This window comes from Malaclemys terrapin, chromosome 8, assembly GCF_027887155.1.
Source record: "Malaclemys terrapin pileata isolate rMalTer1 chromosome 8, rMalTer1.hap1, whole genome shotgun sequence".
In the NCBI taxonomy this organism is placed as follows: domain Eukaryota; kingdom Metazoa; phylum Chordata; order Testudines; family Emydidae; genus Malaclemys; species Malaclemys terrapin.
Genome location: NC_071512.1, coordinates 93,794,872 through 93,813,853, shown reverse-complemented (window position 1 = coordinate 93,813,853; position 18,982 = coordinate 93,794,872). Strand labels below are relative to the sequence as shown.

Here is an 18,982-nt window from a genome sequence, read left to right as displayed (position 1 = left end):
GAGAACAGAGTTCGATAATGATGCTGTGCTTCAATAAGAGCAGAGTAGTTGTAAATACAAGTCTACATCATTAAAACAAGCAGTAGTGGGACTAAAATGGAGGAAGCTTCTGGACGTTTTCTTTATCACAGGATTAGCCTTTGGACATTTGATTTCCCCCCCTCTTTGTTCAGGTTACACCACGTGCGCCAATAAAGTATCACACAAAGATACTTTTCTCTTGTCATGTAACCTTGCGATGAGTGATGTATATATGCAGCATCTAAAAATGTTTTTAAAAACATGAACACACTTTATATGCTACCAGCAGCAGCTGTTTCCTACTTATATGCAGTCAGGAAGGGACTGCGAAGCAGGGTCTGCACTTTACTACCTTACAGCCTTGTGCTACAAAGCCTGGAGAAAGACTGTTTGTTCATAATATATTGGGCTGATAAAGGGACTCTGAAACTATAACATGTTTGTAGGTCTCATCTACTCAAGAGATGAGTATCTGATACCCTCAGACCTGAGATCACTACACATGATTATCGGCTGCATTGTTGCAGCCAATGATTCTTTGTGTTTCAGTGTTTGGAGAGGACAAGGAAAGAAGGAAAGTTTTATATATACACTATAAAATGGCATATCTTTTTTGATGATGAGGCCAGTTGTCAGAACTGTGGCCTAAGAAATTAGGGTTACCATATTTTGTGCCTCCTAATGGAGGACACTCCCGGGGGGGCCGGCCCCGCCCCCAGCCCCGCCCACGCCCCCCGCCCCAACTCCGCCCCCTCCCAAAGTCTCCGCCCCCTCCCCTGCTTGAAGCCTGAAGCAGGTAAGGTAAGGGGCGGGGGAGGGAGAAGGAGGCGCGGCGCGGCCCAGGCTGGCCCCCGGCGGCTCCAGCCTGGGTCGGCTCGGGCCCTGGCCGACCACCCCCGGCGCACCCCCCGGCTCCCAGCCCCGCGGCCCGGCTCCCAGCCCCGCGGCCCGGCTCCCGGCTCCCCGACCCCGCTCCCGGCCCCGCGGCCCGGCTCGCGGCCCGGCTCCCCGACCCCAGCCCGGCTCCCGGCTCCCGGCTCCCCGGCTCCCAGCCCCGCGGCCCGGCTCCCGGCTCCCCGACCCGGCTCCCCGACCCCGGCTCCCGGCTCCCAGCCCCCCGGCCCGGCTCCCCGACCCCGGCCCGGCTCCCGGCTCCCCGACCCCGGCCCGGCTCCCCGGCTCCCAGCCCCGCGGGCCCGGCTCCCGGCCCGGCTCCCGGCTCCCCGACCCCGGCCCGGCTCCCAGCCCCGCGGGCCCGGCTCCCCGACCCCGGCCCGGCTCCCAGCCCCGCGGCCCGGCTCCCCGACCCCGGCCCGGCTCCCAGCCCCGCGGCCCGGCTCCCCGACCCCGGCCCGGCTCCCGGCCCCGCGGGCCCGGGGCCCGGCTCCCGGCCCGGCTCCCGGCTCCCCGGCCCGGCTCCCGGCCCCGCGGCCCGGCTCCCGGCCCCGCGGGCCCGGCTCCCGGCCCCGCGGGCCCGGCTCCCGGCTCCCGGCCCCGTGGGCCCGGACCGGCCCGGCACTGCGACCCTGGCCCGGCCTGGCCCCCGACCCGGCTCCCGGCCGGGCACCATGCCCCCGGCCCCGCACAAAGAGGCCCCGGCCGAGCCTCCCGATTTTCCCGGACATGCCCGGCTTTGGGGGATTTCCCCCCGGACGGGGATTTGAGCCCCCAAAAGCCGGACATGTCTGGGAAAATCCGGACGTATGGTAACCCTAAAGAAATACTGCAGTGGGGTAATGGGGGTGAAGGGAAACAATGCAAAAAGAAAGCACTAGCAAAATAAGAAAATGCTCTTTGTAATGCTTTTTCTGTGGGGACATCTACTGCTGGCAATAAGAGTGTATCACTGAAACCTTCCCTGAACTACATCTGCCACTGCCAACAGTTTCCAACCTCAGTAATAAACTAGTATTTACCATTGTTCATTTCTTCTGGATTTCATTTCTTGCAGATCTAACCACCCTATTCACCACACGGCATCAAGTTCCTGCCTAATGCTGAGCATCTATGCCAAACCCTTAAAAATACTCATAACTCTGAAAAGTCTGGTTTTAAATTATGTCATAAAAAGTAAATGATATTAATGCACCAGTTCAGGTAGAGTTCATATATTGCTGATGCCAATGTATAAAAATGATAGAAACTTAGTCAGAAATACTACTCTGAAGTGGTGAGCAAAATATTTTTAACCAAAATGTAGATGATAGCAGATGAATGGGTGTAATAATTTTCTTATAATCTGTAGCACAGCCTTACTTGTCTTCACATCAACTAAATCATGGAATGCTGTGTCTTTGGTGGTTCTCAGTTATCTGCTGCGTGATGTGGATGAGTAACTATCAATTTTAAGAAACTTTTGCAATGGATGAGAATTAATGCAGAAAATTTTGTTTCTACAGGATGCTATAGTTATCCATGAAGTTTATGAAGAAGGGGCAGCAGCTAGAGATGGTCGACTCTGGGCTGGTGATCAGATTCTTGAGGTAAATTAATTATGAAGCCTATTTAAATAGCTTTGTATTTAATCCAAAATTGCTTTCTTCAGAGGACCACTCTAACCACTTAGTAGATTCTGATACTTGTAATGAAGACACCGGTTATAGTATGTTCAAGAAGCTTTTTTTTTTTTTTACCGATAAGAAAATCCCAGGAAATAATATTTCACAAACTGCTATAAATTACCAATTACAGTTTGAAAATATATTACATTTTATCAGACAAGATAGTTTTTGAATTACATCAATGTCATGTACAAATGTACAATAGTTAAGAATCATCCATCTGTTTAATCTTTTATTTAGAAGCCTGCTTTATAGTGTAACCTTTAGTACCTTTGTTATGCTTTTATGTTCTGCAATATATATGTAGAGCATGTCATTGCTATTCTGGTCAGCATTAGTACAACATCTTCAACAGATTAATAATCGTAAGTGTGTATGTTTCATCAATAATCAACATAATTATAAAGGTGTACCATTTTTACTACCCTTTTTATAAGCTTGATATTTTATCTGGACCCCAGAGCCTTTTAAAGCATTATACTGAGAAAAATAGTGTGTTTATGGTTTATTTTTTAATGTATTGTCTAACTGCTTGTCTGTAACTATACATGGGCATAAAAGCTGAGCTTTGCAGGATATTGTGCAAATAAGTGGGTGACTCCAGTGTCATTCCAAACTATTCATGCAGGCTGATCTATGGAGCTTAGTCTGTGGTGTAAAACCTTTAGGCTTGTATTTTGCTTATATAATTAGAGTAATTTGATTGACTAGTTCTATATGCACATGGTCACCAGAACAATTTTATTTGTACCTTAATGTAACAAAAAGACTGACACCATAATTGTTAGAGACAATTCAATAAATTCAAATATATGGAAATCTAGAGAGGAAAGGGTTAAGAGAGGGATGTTGTTGACTGCAAATTAGACTTGAGACAGGCTCTGGTGGTTCTAGTACAGCTGTTTTTAGTGTCTCGCTGTCAGATCAGGACAAATTCCCAGCACACCCATTTTGCTGTAGTGCATGGGGTTAGAAAAATAGTGAGGGGCACTTGGGGAGTCTTTTTTACAACTCCTGCACAGAAAATATTTTTTTAACGTTAAGTCTATATTTATTTTCGTTTTATAAACAACTGTGTCTGAACAACATATGATTATTAACCATGTGATAAAAATGCAGAAGGTTAATAAATTCTTCACTGACCATGCAGGAAGGTGCAAATGTGTGTATGCCATAATGTTTGTATGAATTGTAACCTTTAAAACTGCCCTAATGAGGCAAACGTACAACATGTGTAGACATATGTGTGTAAAGAAAAATATAGGCGTGTATAGCATATTCATAAATATATGCATCCGATTTAGAATTAATGAACTTAGTGTATTTTATGACTAATATATGACTATGATATGATTAAGAGTACAAAGAACTGACCTTTTCCCTGCATAGTAACTTATAAAAATAAACACTATTGTATTTGTGTCAGTATTATATTCTATAATTATTGTATTATACTTTATACAATTACTGTTTCAGCTTCCCTATTAAACTTTTAAATTTTGACACACTAGAATTTTTTTAATATATGACAAATAAATGAATACACAGAGCAAATAATCTGAAGTTGGCTTAAAGTAAATTTGAAGGATTAGATTTTTATCTGTAAATGTCAATTTCACCATACACACACAAACCAAGGAAAGAATATTTCCATTGATGGTAATCGAAATTTACAGATGGGCAAAGTAACAAAAATGCTGCTTGAGAATTTATTAGAGTTTGATTTAAGGATATTTACTTTGTATAATTTGACATGTGAAGTTGACAATTTGCGTATTAACATGTATAAAGCTTTAACACTTTTTGAATCTCAGCATCTACTGTCATTAAATAATTATTTTCTCTCTCTCACTCACCCCCACCCCCATATTTTCCTGCATCTGTGAAAATTTAAATGGATAAAAATTGGGGAGAGGGGGATGCTTTAAAACTCATAATTTTATACAACTGTGAAAATTTAAATTGATAATTTAAAAGAAGTTTAAAAATAAACATTGGTATCGATTGACATTATGTAAAAATAAAAATTGAATTCTGCAAAGCCTACTTTAAAGGATATTGATACAGATACTATGTTTGGCTAGATCTGGAATCAGAATTCCAAGTTTCAGTACTTTTTGAATACTTCTAAATTTGCTCAGACCCATTGCACCATTCAAACTCAATCTGAATTTACTAACCTATAATGCTTTCAGATTAGGTCGAGAAGCTTAACTGAGAGCTTCTGTAGTGGTCTTGTGTGCCATCTATTGGAACAAAGCACAATAATCATCTAATAGCTACCTCTTTAAAGCTAAAATATTGTCACTTCCTAACTTTTCTGTAAGTTTACATTTGAAGATAGTGAATCTACTAATGAGAATTAGAGAAAATAATGCTCTCTTACCACAGATGAGAAGATCTGGTTTCCAGCCAGCACTTAATTTTTTCCTTATTTTTTCTGTTCTTCAGCATTGTGATATTGGGGGGAGGGGGAATCTAAGCATTCATACCAGCAAAGAAAAAGCAACAGAAATGTATAATGTGCAGAGGAGAAAGATAACACTTTCACCTCTGATATTGGGAGCGGAAGTAGCTTTATGAATGTAAATGAATTGAGTTTGGTCGTTTCTCCCCATTGTTCAGTAGACAAGAGTGAACACTACAAAGCCACCAGCTGACAGCTTTCTGATCAGGAGAGGCCAGGACAGAGTTACCATAAAAAGTACATCTCACTTCAAGTTGAGGTGACCCAGTATAAGGCATCGTAGGAAAGCTCACAGTGCAATGTGTAAAGCTTGGCACTGTAGAAGCATTGGTCATCAGAAAATGGTGCTCAGCACCTCAGAAGTTCAGGCCACTAAGTTTGAAAATTTTGGCCTGAAGTCATGGTAGGTGGTGGGTTTTTGTCTATGGATATCTGCAAGTGTGAGTTTTCCCACAGTGGCCTATACCCGTCACCTCCACTCAAGATGAGAGGTGACAAACTAAAATGTCGATTTGATTCTCCTTTGCTTTTCGCTAGCTGGCTTCTTTATTCACCTCTGTTGATAAAGGCAGTGGGGAGATATCTGCAAATACCAAATCACTGAATACCACATATCTTGCAGTCAGTTTTAGTCGATAGGAATTTTGCCTGCGTAAGGACTGAGGGATCAAGCCTCAAGTTAGAACCTACTGAAAAGGTTTTAGATAACATTGGGAATTATTATACAGTACTCTTTATGATGTTATTGCACCCATATTTTCCAAGAAAGGAATGCCCTGGTTTGCTGTGCAGTACTTTAAAAACAGCGTTGTCATAACTGAAATACACAAGGTCAATAATCAACCATGTCAAATTGGTAAACCATAGGGTAATGTAAGAATGGCTAATATACAGTAGATAGATGGATGGTGTTGTGGTTAAGGCACTAGATTGGGACCCAGGCAATCTGGGTCCAGTTCCTGCCTCTGCCACAGATTTCCTGTGCGACTGGGCAAGCCAATTTCTTGCTCTGTGCCTCACTTTCCCTCTCTGTAAAATGGAGTAAGAATACTTCCCTGCCAGACAGTGCTGTTACAGGGATAAATACATTAATGTTTGTGAGGGGCTCAGATACTGTGGGGATGTAAAGCTCATTAATAACTGTGTGACGGGTTGGATCACAGAACCCCCCTTGGAAGCGGCCAACTGATGTGCCAAGACTACTTCTGCCCCTGCTTTCCTGCCCTGTCAGCTTAGGACTTCAGTGCCCTGCCTGGTTTGAGCCAGACCCGCTAGCCTCCTGCAAACCCAGACCCAGGTCTGAATCACGTCCCCTAACAGCTGCAGGCTTAACTGAAAGCAACTTACAGAAGTGTTCCTGTCTTTAACACTCAGATGTCCGACTCCCAATGGGGTCTAAACCCAAATAAATCCGTTTTGCCCTGTATAAAGCTTATGCAAGGTAAACTCATAAATTGTTCGCCCTCTATAACACTGATAGAGAAATATGCACAGCTGTTTGCCCACCCAGGTATTAACACATACTCTGAGTTAATTAATAAGTAAAAAGTAATTTTATTAAATACAGAAAGTAGGATTTAAGTGGTTCCAAGTAGTAACAGACAGAACAAAGTAAGTCACCAAGCAAAATAAAATAAAACACACAAATTTATGTCTAATCAAACTGAATACAGATATTCTCACCCTTAGAGATGCCTCAGCAAGTTTTTTTTCTCAGACTGGACACCTTCCAGGCCTGGGCACAATTCTTCCCCCTGGTACAGCTCTTGTTCTGGCTCAGGTAGTAGCTAGGGGATTCTTCATAATGGCTCTCACCTTTGTTCTGTTCCACCCATTTATATATCTTTTGCATAAGGTGGAAATCCTTTGTCCCTCTCTGGGTTCCCACCCCCTCCTTCTCAATGGAAAGACACCAGGTTAAAGATGGATTCCAGTTCACGTGACATGATCACATGTCACTGCAAGACTTCATTCCTCCCAGCCTGACTTACAGGAAGGCTTTCCTGCAAACAGAGCCATCCACAGTCAGTTGTCCTGGTTGATGGAAGCCATCAAGATTCCAAACCACCATTAATGGCCCACACTTTGCATATTTATAATAGGCCCTCAGAGTTATATTTCATATTTCTAGTTTCAGATACAAGAGTGATACATTTATACAAATAGAATGATCACATTCAGTAGATTATAAGCTCTGTAATAATACCTTACAAAAGACCTGTTGCATGAAGCATATTCCAGTTACATTATATTCACTCATTAGCATATATTTATAAAATCATATAGAGTGCAACGTCACAAACTGTAATTAGGAAAAATAACAGTTTGATGGTTATTCCAGGTTAATGGCATTGATTTGAGGAAGGCTAGTCATGAAGAAGCTATCACAGCCTTGAGACAGACACCTCAAAAGGTGCAACTGGTTGTTTATAGAGATGAAGCTCATTATAAAGATGAAGAGAATTTGGAGATTTTCTATGTAGATCTACAAAAGAAAACAGGCAGAGGACTAGGTCTAAGCATCGTTGGAAAACGGTAAGAACTTCTGTGTTTTACCACAACTGCGTTCCAAGTGAGACTTTATTTTGCCATACGAACAATTGTAGCCGTTACATAGAATGTGAAATACAGAAAGAATGGCTCCAGCCACAAAAGTCAGGATCTGAACTTCTCCGTGGGGGTTTTGGGGTTTTGATTTAGACTCCTCTAGAAATAACAGTGGCGTGTATGTAATATAACAACACTATTTCCAGGGCTATTTGTTGTTTCCCTTAGCATTTGGCATTTTGTAGCATAACATAATATTACTAAGAATATCAGTTTGCGAAGGGTGTGGTCTAGTGAGCAAACAAAGGACTGAGAGTTAAGCGCTCTTGTGTTTTATTCCCAACTCTGCTTGTGTCTGTGACGGCTGGCAAGTCCTAACCTACCTGGATTAGCTTTCCTAGCTTTAAAATGTGGATAGTACTACTACCCACTGCCTGGAACTATTTTGAGGATTAGTTGGAGAGCTCTACAATCATTAAATATAAAATACTAATAAGAACACAATGTGGAGTCAGAAAGGGTACAGTCAATAATAGCTGCTTAAAAAGTAAAAGTAGCTTTTTACTAATGTATTTTTAAAGCATTTCTTTTAAAGTTGTTTATACTAAAGCTGTGGTATATTAATTTATCTTTTATTGCTAGAGAAAACTTATAGCACAAGCAAAGTCATTGATCAGTCTCTGTGTGTAAAACTCACAGCAAGTGCTGTTTCTTACTGCCAAAAAAAAAAAAAATCATCATGTAGTTATCCAAACGGCTTGTGGTCAGTAAGGATTCTATGGCAGTTTTCACAAGAGATGTTTAATACTGGTGTTGTGAGCAGATTCTCATATAGGTTATTTAATTCTATTTCCTGAAACCTGATATGGTATTCTCCAGCCCTCCCCACAACTGCCTTCATGCTGGACTGTTGTGTAGTATTGCTACGTGCTCCTATGGCGCGGTTGCGTTTCCCTCCAGAGCTAGCTGAATTTCTGTGGTAGATTAAATTATCCCTGTGTATAATTAATATTATTATATACCATTTTGTTTGTGAAGCACTTAGGTTCCTTCAGGATAAAAGAAGTTAGTATTCACCTGTCTTTGGCCCTTTACTTCCTCCACACCAAGCTGAAGTAGCTGAACTAAGTACCAGGAAGTTCTTTAGGGACTGAGGAAGTAATTTTCCCTTGTTCTGTGGCGGGTGGATCCACTGGTCTTGTCCCCTTCGTGTTTTAACCCACCTCTACCCTGCTCTTGCAAGCCTCACAGTCTAGGTACTTGGGACGTCCCACAGAGCTGGGCTCTGTGCTGCCCAGGGTGCATAAATTCATGTGCAAGCTACAAAAATCTCTGTGCAGTGCTCTGTGCTCTTCTCTGTGCCTTGGGGCGCTCCAAGACTGCAGAAAAGAGATAACATTTGGTCCTGTGTGGAAAAGGAAAATCTATAGTGAAGCCACTTCTTACCAAGCGTATCAAGAGATAGTCTAACTCTATCCTTAGCAGATTGTGCCTTGGTGTCTGGGCAGTATTTTTATATTACAGTAGCATATGCTTTTCTTATCTGAACAGATTGTACACACCAGAACTAATAGCACAAGGGGAAAGGGAAATAGTGCATGGTTTCCTATTTTAATGGGTTTAAAATCTGTAGCTTATAATCACCTCAGAAGGTTAGGTGTAATCTAAAATTAGTTTTTCTCAGCTCCCAAGTTTCTTTTAATGTCTCATAAATGTATGTAATCTGAATTGCACTCACAGAGACTAGTGGATTGTGTAATTAGCCATATGCTTCTTGTATTATCAGAAATGGAAGTGGAGTGTTTGTTTCTGACATTGTTAAAGGAGGAGCTGCAGACCTGGATGGGAGATTAATACAAGGAGATCAGATCTTGTCTGTTAATGGGGAGGATATGAGGAATGCCTCACAAGAGGTTGTTGCCACTATCCTCAAGGTGAGTACATAATACATTCTTAGATATGAAACTGCAGTTACTGAGTGTATACAAGGTAATTATCTTGGGGTGCTATTTACACATAGCCTGGACAACCTGAAACTGATTATCAAGACAGATAGGGAATTTGATAGGGAAATTACATTGGGAGATTCATTTAGTTTTAGCTCTTCATATAAATTTATGTAGTACATAGTAGCAAAATGAAGATACAGATATCACTTTAGGCATTTATTTGAGAATGTAACCATTTATTTCAAGCAATGGGAAAATGTTATGAAAGCTGAGAGTCATAAAATTGTGGAACTGAATTGGAATGAGATGCTTTTGGGTTTGCTGGCACTAACCTAGCAGCCATAGAACTGCAGTGTAAATTTGTTCAAGCCCAGGCTTTCCTCACATGTTGGTGCTGTTGTCCTGAAGTACTGGGGGACAAATCCTGGCCAGAAATACATCCAGAGCGTGGACAAGCCTGCTCAAGGAGACTCTGCCCCCTCCTTTGCTACACATGCACAACACTTTCCATGGGACTGTGGGAAAGGACATTGTGGATGGGCCAAGGAAAGAATGCCTGTGTTAGGGTAGGAGGGGACAGAAGACTGTGGATGCGATTTCAAAGCATATTATTGTAGCCTGCTACCTCTGCCATCTACCTGAAATTATGTTGGGAGGAGAGGTCTCTGTCCTCCAGATTCCATGTGCAAAGTTCTTTTATTCAGGCTTTGCATGAGGGCAAGGATTTGGACCATCTAGGAATCCGCAAGCAAGGGTATGAGGATGTGTTATTAAAGTGAATCTGCTTATGTCAAATTCAGATTCATTCTGTTTTACAGTATTTTTCCTGCTGATGAATTGTTTTCTGTTGGACAGGTAGGGTGGGGTTTGCTGCTGGTTTGTAATGGGTGGCTGAGCATCTAGCTCCTGATCAAAGGGTCATTCAGTCAATGGAAAGACCTATTGAAATCAATAGATTTTCTATGAAGTCCTTAGAATCTGGGATGGATGCCTTTTACGTTGTTCAGATAAAACAAATGGAATAAAAAATTAGGTTTTAGGTTTCAATTTTCAGTGGTTTCTTCAACATTATGGCCTGAAAATATATGTGAGTAAGTCTAGGAAAGCAGAAATATTGTAACCCTGTTTAAATACCGTGTATTATATGTTATTATATTCCAAGTGTGCTCAAGGGCTAGTGCACCTAGAGATTGGAAGACTGAGAGCTGGTTCTTGGTTATCATCACGGAAAACATCCCAAAGCAGTCAGGTTAGTGACAATTGTATCAATAGACAATAAAGTCGTTGTAGTCTTCATGGAACATAGATGAGGGTCTGTCTGGAGCAGCTGACAGAATCTGGGACGTGGATTACTGTTTTAAAATTATCATTATACAATGCTGTTCTTTTTCAGTAGTTTTAAGTAAATCTCATTAATCTACAAGGTGTTTAAATTAGGTGTCCTACACTTAAATATTGGGCAAGGAAAAAGAGGAATGGACCAGGGCTTTCATTTTCAGCATGTCTCTGGTTTGAGCATACCACAGACCTTTAATCACTTTTCTGTCTAATAAGCCTGCCCTCCCCCCAAAATTGGAATGCTACGTTCCTGTAGCTATTTTTGTAAACCCAAAATAACTTAATGACACTAAAGTGTATCTTTGCCTCGCTTATAATAGCAGAGCGGTGTGCAAAATATTGCACTCAAAGAACACACAGAACAATTTTCTACTTTACTTATTTTTTTTCCAAAATAAAGGAAAATGCTTCCTTTTTCAACCAGGGCAATTTTTTAGCACTTGCACTGTGAATAGTGTTGCCATCAAAACTGAAATCTGTGTGCAACAGTGGAGAGTGGCATTATGGGATGCTGTCTCACCTGAATCATACTGTTTTGACCAGGAAAACTTAAGGTCATAATAGAGATTCCTTCTGGGAACTCTGACTCACTCAAAGTATTTACATTGTGCAAATCAGATTTCTCTCTGGGGGCACCAGGAAATATTTTGAGACCACATTATCGTGGTTGAAGATGCAGCATACTACCTCCTCCTCTGTACACAGCCAGCTGTATGGGCAAATACATAGTGGTATGAAGCCCAGCCTTACCCCACTCTCTCAGGCAACTAGCACCCACACATGTGCTGGGAGAGAATAAAGGCTCTGCTTCCTAGCAGGATCTTGATCATCTCCTGAAAAAAGGAGAGAGCTCTTTGCAGCCTTCTCCTCTCTTTGTGGAGCCACACAGGAGTTGCCCAAAATCTGGTCCATGGAAAATATGCCAGCACTGCCTGTCTGTGCTTCATAATTGTTAAAGAGTGTAGCTGAAAAAGAGGAAGAAATACTGAAACTGAGCGTGGATGAGGGTCAGTCAGCAAGAAAGCAAGTGTTGGTTGTGGGGAATCTTGGAGTGGATGCGAAAGGGTAGATACACCTACAAAACAAAAAAAGGCAGTGGAATAGATGCAGATTCAGAAGGAAATGTGGAACACCTAAACTGCAAGGTTTCACATGTAAAAGTTAAAGTTTAAGATTCCACTTCAGATAGTGTAGGTAATGGTATAACAGCTTCTGCTGTTCCTCCTGGTAGAATTAGAAATCTGGATGGATGTATCTCCAAAGTCAGTAACAGAGAAGATGACTTGAAAATTGTACTTGTTCAATAACCACTCAGGAGCCTATGTTCCATTTTCAAAAATGACATTTAGGAGGCTTGAGTCTTACTGAAAGTTAATGGGACTTAAGCTCCTAAGTGCTAGGTCACTTTGAAAGTAAGATTTATGCTCTTATGAAAAAATTTACCCTGAGTTCCTGAAAACCTCTGTTTTCTACAAAGGAAGAAGGGTTGAAGTTCTCTGCCAGGCTTTGAGCCAAAATTAATACATAGAATTATGATGGCGGCAAAGCACAGCAGAAACTCCTCCAGGAATAGAACTCAGCACCCTACTCCAAGCACTATACAACACACCCCAGGTGACTGCTACTAACATGTTATCCGAGACCTTGGGACCCTCATTTAACTTCTGTGTTTCAGTTCACGCAAATGAGGATCATACTTCCTGACGAGGTGTATGTAAAACTCAGATGTTCCTCAGATGAAAAGTGCTGTATCATTGTGTAACCACACAGACCAAAATTTTCAAATGTTTGTGTCTAAAGTTAGGATCCTAAATCCATATTTAGGCATTTTCAGAGGTGCTCCAATACTTGCAAATCCCACTGAACTCAATAGAAGCTGCAGGTCCTCAACACCTTTGAAAATCTGGTCCTTTTTTTTGTTTGTTTTTTTGGGGTTTGTTTTTGAGTGCCTAAGTGTATGGATTTACGAGTTTTTGATGCCCATGTTTTGGTCGGTATTACTATTATTGACACTGAAAGTGTCTGTCCTATAGAGTATGCATTAGTTGGGGGAAGTAGGGTGAAAATTGATTTGAGTTCTGATAATTGCATGATGTGTGGATTCTTGAAATCCAGGGCTAAATGTTCAAAGTGGCCTTAACATTTGTACTTTTTTTCCCATGTGCAATTCTAAGTACCTCAAAGCTTGGATTTTGCAAGCAGGTCAATTGCAAATACTGAGGTATGTGAACTAAGAAATGACTTTTGAAAACCTGGCTTCCACTCAGTTTTCCACATAGATCCACCAAAGTTTAAGTATTCTATGTTAACTTATATCAGTTGAAGCTGTAACTTTGTAAGTGCTATGTGGATCAACATTTTTAAAATGTTCTACATTAGCCCAATAGTCCAAACATTTAAATTTGGTGATTGGGCAAACAGTTCTTAAGTTACTGTAAATTGTGGTACTATAAAGAGAAGATTTTCAGGTGTTATTGTAGCTTTATAAAACTACACAGCAATGAATGTAATTCCATAGGTAAATACAGATTTTGTGACAATCGATTTATCACTCTTTTTTGTTTCCATTTAATGGTACACATCCCCTTCTCACTACATAAGCACATGTGCCTTGTTTGTACTGCATATCTAAGATTTGCCTCACTCTGAACTATTCAACAGAAACTTGTCTGGCCTACAAGCATTTATTTCCGAGCTTTATTCCGGACTAGTCCATGGAGCTCTCCAGAGAGCTTGTGCTAATGAGTTCTCCATACACTCTAAGGAACACTAATCCTGATTCCCCAGAAATTTTATTAGCACTTTGTGGCTTGAAAATCTATTTGACTAGAAATGTTTCTTTGGCGCAAAGCATACATGGCTGCAGCTTGGCCGCTGGGATTCAAGTAGGGATGGATGAAAAACTGTGGAAAATATCCAGATGGACTGGAACCTCTCTGTTCCTAGATTTGGATAGAAATGAATAGTACATTAAATGGCTTGTCACTCACCTAGTTCTAGTTATCCAAACAACAAGTTTGCCCTTTGTCCCACTTACTTTTCTATCTCATTCTGTCCTTTTCTATACCCAGGGATTGGACCTGTACTCAAAATAAAAGTATCCATTTAGGATTCTCTGCTTCTCTCTACCATCACCAAACTCAACTTTAATCCTATTGGCCCATCCCACTTGCAGTTCCTTTCTGCTTTAGCTGTCTAATTCTTTAATATCACACACACACACACACACATGTCTCTCAGGTAGTAGGGATGTCCCATGGATTAGAGAGTTACTCATTAAAGCCAGTAGCAGGAATGATATGAGTTTGAAGAAGCATAGAAAATACAGTCTCCCTCGCTGGATACAAATCCAGGTCTTGGGGTGGATTTATCCTAGCCTTAGCTAATGTGACAAAGTTCCTCCTCTGCCTTGGTGGGTCCTGCACTTATTGGCAGATTTGCTCGCCTCAGAGATTCACAGCAGCCCTCAGTTTGGCCACTTTGGCTAGTGGCTCAAACCTGCCGTTCACTCATCACTGGCCGGCATGGGGAAAAGGAAGGAGAACAATCCTCACAGTCTCTGCTGATCCACCTAGTGGGTCGAGGGACAGGCCAGGGACCTTCCCCTCTGGTGGGGCCCACAGTCCAGGTCAATTTCTCCTGTATCCAATAGGGAGTTGGGGAGATGGGGGGAGCCCAGGCCTGCCCTCTACTCCGGGTTCCAGCCCAGGGCCCTGTGGATCACAGCTGTCTACAGTGTTTCATGTAACACCTGTGTGACAGCTACAACTTCCTGGGCTATTTCCCCATGGCCTCCTCCCAAAACCTTTATCGTTACCACAGGACCTTCCTCCTGATGCCAGATAGCATTTGTACTCCTCAGTCCTCCAGCAGCACGCCCTCTCACTCTCAGCTCCTTGCACGCCCCTCACTGACTGAAGTGAGGTCCTTTTTAAACCAGGTGCCCTGATTAGCCTGCCTGTCTTAAGGGATTCTAGCAGCTTCTTAATTGACTCCAGGTGTCCTAATTAGCCTGCCTGCCTTAATTGGTTCCAGCAAGTTCCAGATTTGTTCTGGAACCACCCCTGTTACCTTACCCAGGAAAAAGGGACCTGCTTAATCTGAGGCTAATATATCTACCTTCTATCACTCTCCTGTAGCCATCTAGCCTGACCCTGTCACACTAACAAATCCCTCACCAGGTTGTCCAAAGGAAGAGAGACTTTGATTGATGAGGTTTAAGAGTTTAGATGGGCCCAAAAAATAACTCCCCACCCATCTGAAAGCATATACGATTCCTGCCCCAAACCACTTGTGCACAGGGCCAGACTGAGAATTTTGGGGAAGTTCAGCAAGACAATTAATGGGATACAATCCAAAGGTCATTGACTCCTATCGTGAAAAAAGTGTCTGTGGGAAGAGAGGAGGTTTTGGTCCCCCACCACCCCACAGTGGCCTGCTGCAGAAGTTAGAGCCCTGCAGCTGTTCCCTACATCCCTAATTCAGACTGTATATATTTGCATTTTCAAGGCTGTCTTTGCAAGGCACGGGGCTAGAAACTTTTTGTTCAACATGGAAGCTGAGTATTCTATGTGTAGTCCCCAAACACGAGCCCCATAATCCATCCCTTCTACAGAAAATCCTCTGGCAGAATCCCGAGGCAGGGAAATTCCATGAAAATCCAGAGATTTTTTTCCCCAAATTCCTTCAGTGGAGTGGGAGCAAAGTGTAACATGCTCCACTATAGAGGTGGTCACGTCTGGCCACCAGAATTCATGGATCTTCTGAGATTTCTGAATCTCGGGGATCTGCAGAAGGGCACAGGGTCGTACATCCAGAAGCCTCTGCAGTGGCTATAGCAGGGGTGGCCAAACCGCAGCTTGTGAGCCGCATGCAGCTCTTTTACAATTGAAGTGTGGCTCACGGAGCCCCCCACACTTCTTCTCCCCCCATTCTCCACCTACCAGACTTGGGTGGAGGGGAGCTCAGGGCTTCTGTTTCAGCCGGAGCGGGGCTGAAGCCCCAAGCCCTGACAGGTGCCTCCCACAGGGCAGAAGCCACGAATCCCAGCAGACACACCCTGTGGAGCTGAAGCCCTGCACCCCAGCAGGTGCACCTGGCTTTTGAACTTCTGAAGATTATCTTATGCAGCTTAGAGGGTCAGTAAGTGTGGCCACCCCTGGGCTATAGCCTTCTATAGCTCCCTGGCAGCATGACTGTGTTGCTTTTCCTACCTGCAGCAGCCATTGGCACACTCTTTAAAGGGGGATTCCTCAGCACAAAAGAGGCTCGGTATTAAAACTGATGTCCCCTCTGGCTGTACTAATGCACCTGTAGAATTCCCATAGGCTGCCAATGGAAAATGCACCATCCCTCTCATCCATCCTTACACGCAGTCCCAGAGGCAAATGGAACTGTGCCATGGAGGTGTCTGATCCCCACTTCCATGGGGCCAGGAGCAGATCAGCACCTGGGTGGTCCCCACCGTAGGTGTATCTAAGAAGTGTAGTCTGGCCCTTTATGACTAAGACCAGTATTGTGTATCTGACCAGGGATGATAGACCACTTTGGAGAGGAATGTGGAGTAGATGCCTGAGTTTCCAGTGCAGAAGCCCTGTGGATGCAGGAACTAACCAGTCTGAAAACCATTGAACCTATCTCTAGTTTCACTTCTTTGGCACAGATGGGCCCTCACTTCCAGAAGAATAAACCTGGGGATAGCGCATTTGGTTTGCCCCACAATTACTGGTTTTATCTTTATTTTCAGGTGAACCAACACAGCATGCATAGTCACTTTCATCCTGCACTGGCTCCAGTCATCACTACCTTACAGAACTTTGTCAGCACCAAGAGGCTGTCGGCAGATGCATCTCAGAGAAATTCAGGTACAAACTAGAGAGAGATGCCAAAATCACTGTGTGTGTTATTCCTCAGAGACATGAACCTCTGCTATGCTGGTTTAAAAATAAAGTCCTATATTAGCTGAATCTGGTTTCCTTATCCATCTCCCACAAGATTTATTCTGACATTCCAAACCCCCTGAGCAGCTTCCAGCAAATGCCATTATTTTTAAGTAAATTTCCAGAGAAATGTTTCCTTCTTCTCTAAATATAGACTTCCCACTCCCCTCCCCAGTTTCCCTTACCTGAGGCCCAGAATAGGCAAGATTCTTTCCTATGTTAATAACACTTACTTCTATCCCTGAGAGGGCCTGAAATATTGCCATTTCTTTGCCATGCCTTCCATAATTCACTTCCAGCTTTGCAACTCATTAGCAGTGTGCCCATCCCAAACTCAGGCTGAGAGAACCTTTATACCCCTATAGTACCATTCTGTATTGTATTTGTGTGCAATATAATATAGATATCATCTGTAGAGAAAATTACTTCTATATATTAATCAAAATCATTAACTCTTGAAAGAGACTGATAACATTAATCTTCAGAAACACATCTGATATATTTTAATTAAAGCCAACACAGTTACTGAGAAATCCTTTCTAGAGACTTACCCGTTAAAACCCTGGATCTGAATACTCAAACGTTGAGGCCATTTAGCTCCAGTTTCATATTTTTTGCTTCTAGACCATCTCCAATTCTTTCATATAATTTTAGTGCTTTTTAGCTGGCACTGTAGCTAATTGTCTGCCACGAGGAATCTGTGCCAGCCAGACTGATTAACTGGATGTCTATTATTTACTAATACAGCACAAATTAGAAAAGGAAATCAATAGAACTTTAGCAGGCACAAACCAGACATATACACAAAAAGAAGAACAGGAGTACTTGTGGCACCTTAGAGACTAACAAATTTATTAGAGCATAAGCTTTCGTGGACTACAGCCCACTTCTTCGTAGTCCACGAAAGCTTATGCTCTAATAAATTTGTTAGTCTCTAAGGTGCCACAAGTACTCCTGTTCTTCTTTTTGCGGATACAGACTAACACGGCTGTTACTCTGAAACAGACATATACAGTACCCTTTGTGGTGGGGACACTGTGATTTATGAATAATAAGCTGATCTTTAATTGAGTGCAACACACAATAGGTCTATATTCCCTAGGCCAGCAAAACACTGCTATTTAATAGATTATGTGAGCAACTGCTGCGTAAAGTGGATGTCACAATGGCATCTATCAAACAGAGTGATTGTATCCATGTTTATCACTTGGTGAAACAGAAATCCTGTCCTTGTCACATGATCAGCGCCCGAAAGGGCTCTGCTTTGTTCAGTGATAACTTTGGCTAGTCAGCCAGAGATCATTGTCACCTGACAGTGTTATCTCTTAATTATATTATCTCTTAATTACAGAAGCTAATTGTTTCCTTTTTAGTAGGAGCAGATATGGACCTGAGGACTGTGGAGATAATGAGGGTCAGTGAGTTATTTTCTGAAAGGTGTTTGTTTCCAACGATAGCTGTTAATTTTTCACTACTTTTTGGCATGCAAAACTGCATTATTATTTAATTGGTGTTGGCACTTTATGGTTTTAATTCTAGCTAGATATGTGAGGTGTTGTTACTGAATTAAATATGTCCAACCTGCCTGGGTATCTCAGGTTCTTTTACAGGCTTGGGGCCCTATCCTGCAAACACTTGCTACCAGGCATAGTTCTCTGTACAATGTGGCTGCTTATAGTAAGTGTATAGTAAGCCCCATAGTAATGTGTAGAGGACCAGACTGTCGCCTAACAGAACTGTTGTCTTGAATCACTGAGTGCAGATGGGGAATATATATATAGACACACACACACAGCTATACATTGTTACACTGTGAATTGTTTTGATACGTTTCTTCCTTTTAGGGACCAAATGATGCCCTTGGTATCAGTATAGCAGGAGGGAAGGGAAGCCCATTAGGAGATGTTCCAATCTTTATCGCCATGATTCAAGCCAGTGGAGTAGCAGCACGTACCCAAAGGCTCAAAGTAAGTGGAAGGGGGAATATATATCACCTCCTCTAGTATTCACTATTTTATCTTGTGCTCGTTTAGAAAAGGAGGTCTCAAACATTTGTAAGTGTGGATCACTCCTGGATAGGCACCTTGTCTCCTAGACCCTCTCCCCTCCCATTCATGGTCAGAGATGGCCGGTGCCTGCTGCTGCTGAGTGTAGTACATC

General features: G+C 42.5%; 1 protein-coding gene across 5 annotated transcripts in view; it reads left to right on the top strand.

The window, feature by feature from the left end:
• Positions 1 to 18,982, top strand: part of PATJ (PATJ crumbs cell polarity complex component) — a 215,077-nt gene that overhangs the window by 181,718 nt on the left and 14,377 nt on the right. For 3 of the 5 annotated variants that reach the window (XM_054037444.1, XM_054037442.1, XM_054037445.1), the window contains exons 36-42: positions 2,421 to 2,504; positions 7,391 to 7,584; positions 9,383 to 9,530; positions 10,708 to 10,794; positions 16,630 to 16,747; positions 18,196 to 18,236; positions 18,667 to 18,789. In XM_054037444.1, coding sequence (XP_053893419.1) covers positions 2,421 to 2,504; positions 7,391 to 7,584; positions 9,383 to 9,530; positions 10,708 to 10,794; positions 16,630 to 16,747; positions 18,196 to 18,236; positions 18,667 to 18,789 — 795 coding nt within the window. The remainder of the gene's footprint in view (positions 1 to 2,420; positions 2,505 to 7,390; positions 7,585 to 9,382; positions 9,531 to 10,707; positions 10,795 to 16,629; positions 16,748 to 18,195; positions 18,237 to 18,666; positions 18,790 to 18,982) is intronic. The other 2 variants (XM_054037446.1, XM_054037443.1) reach the window with 1 other exon arrangement.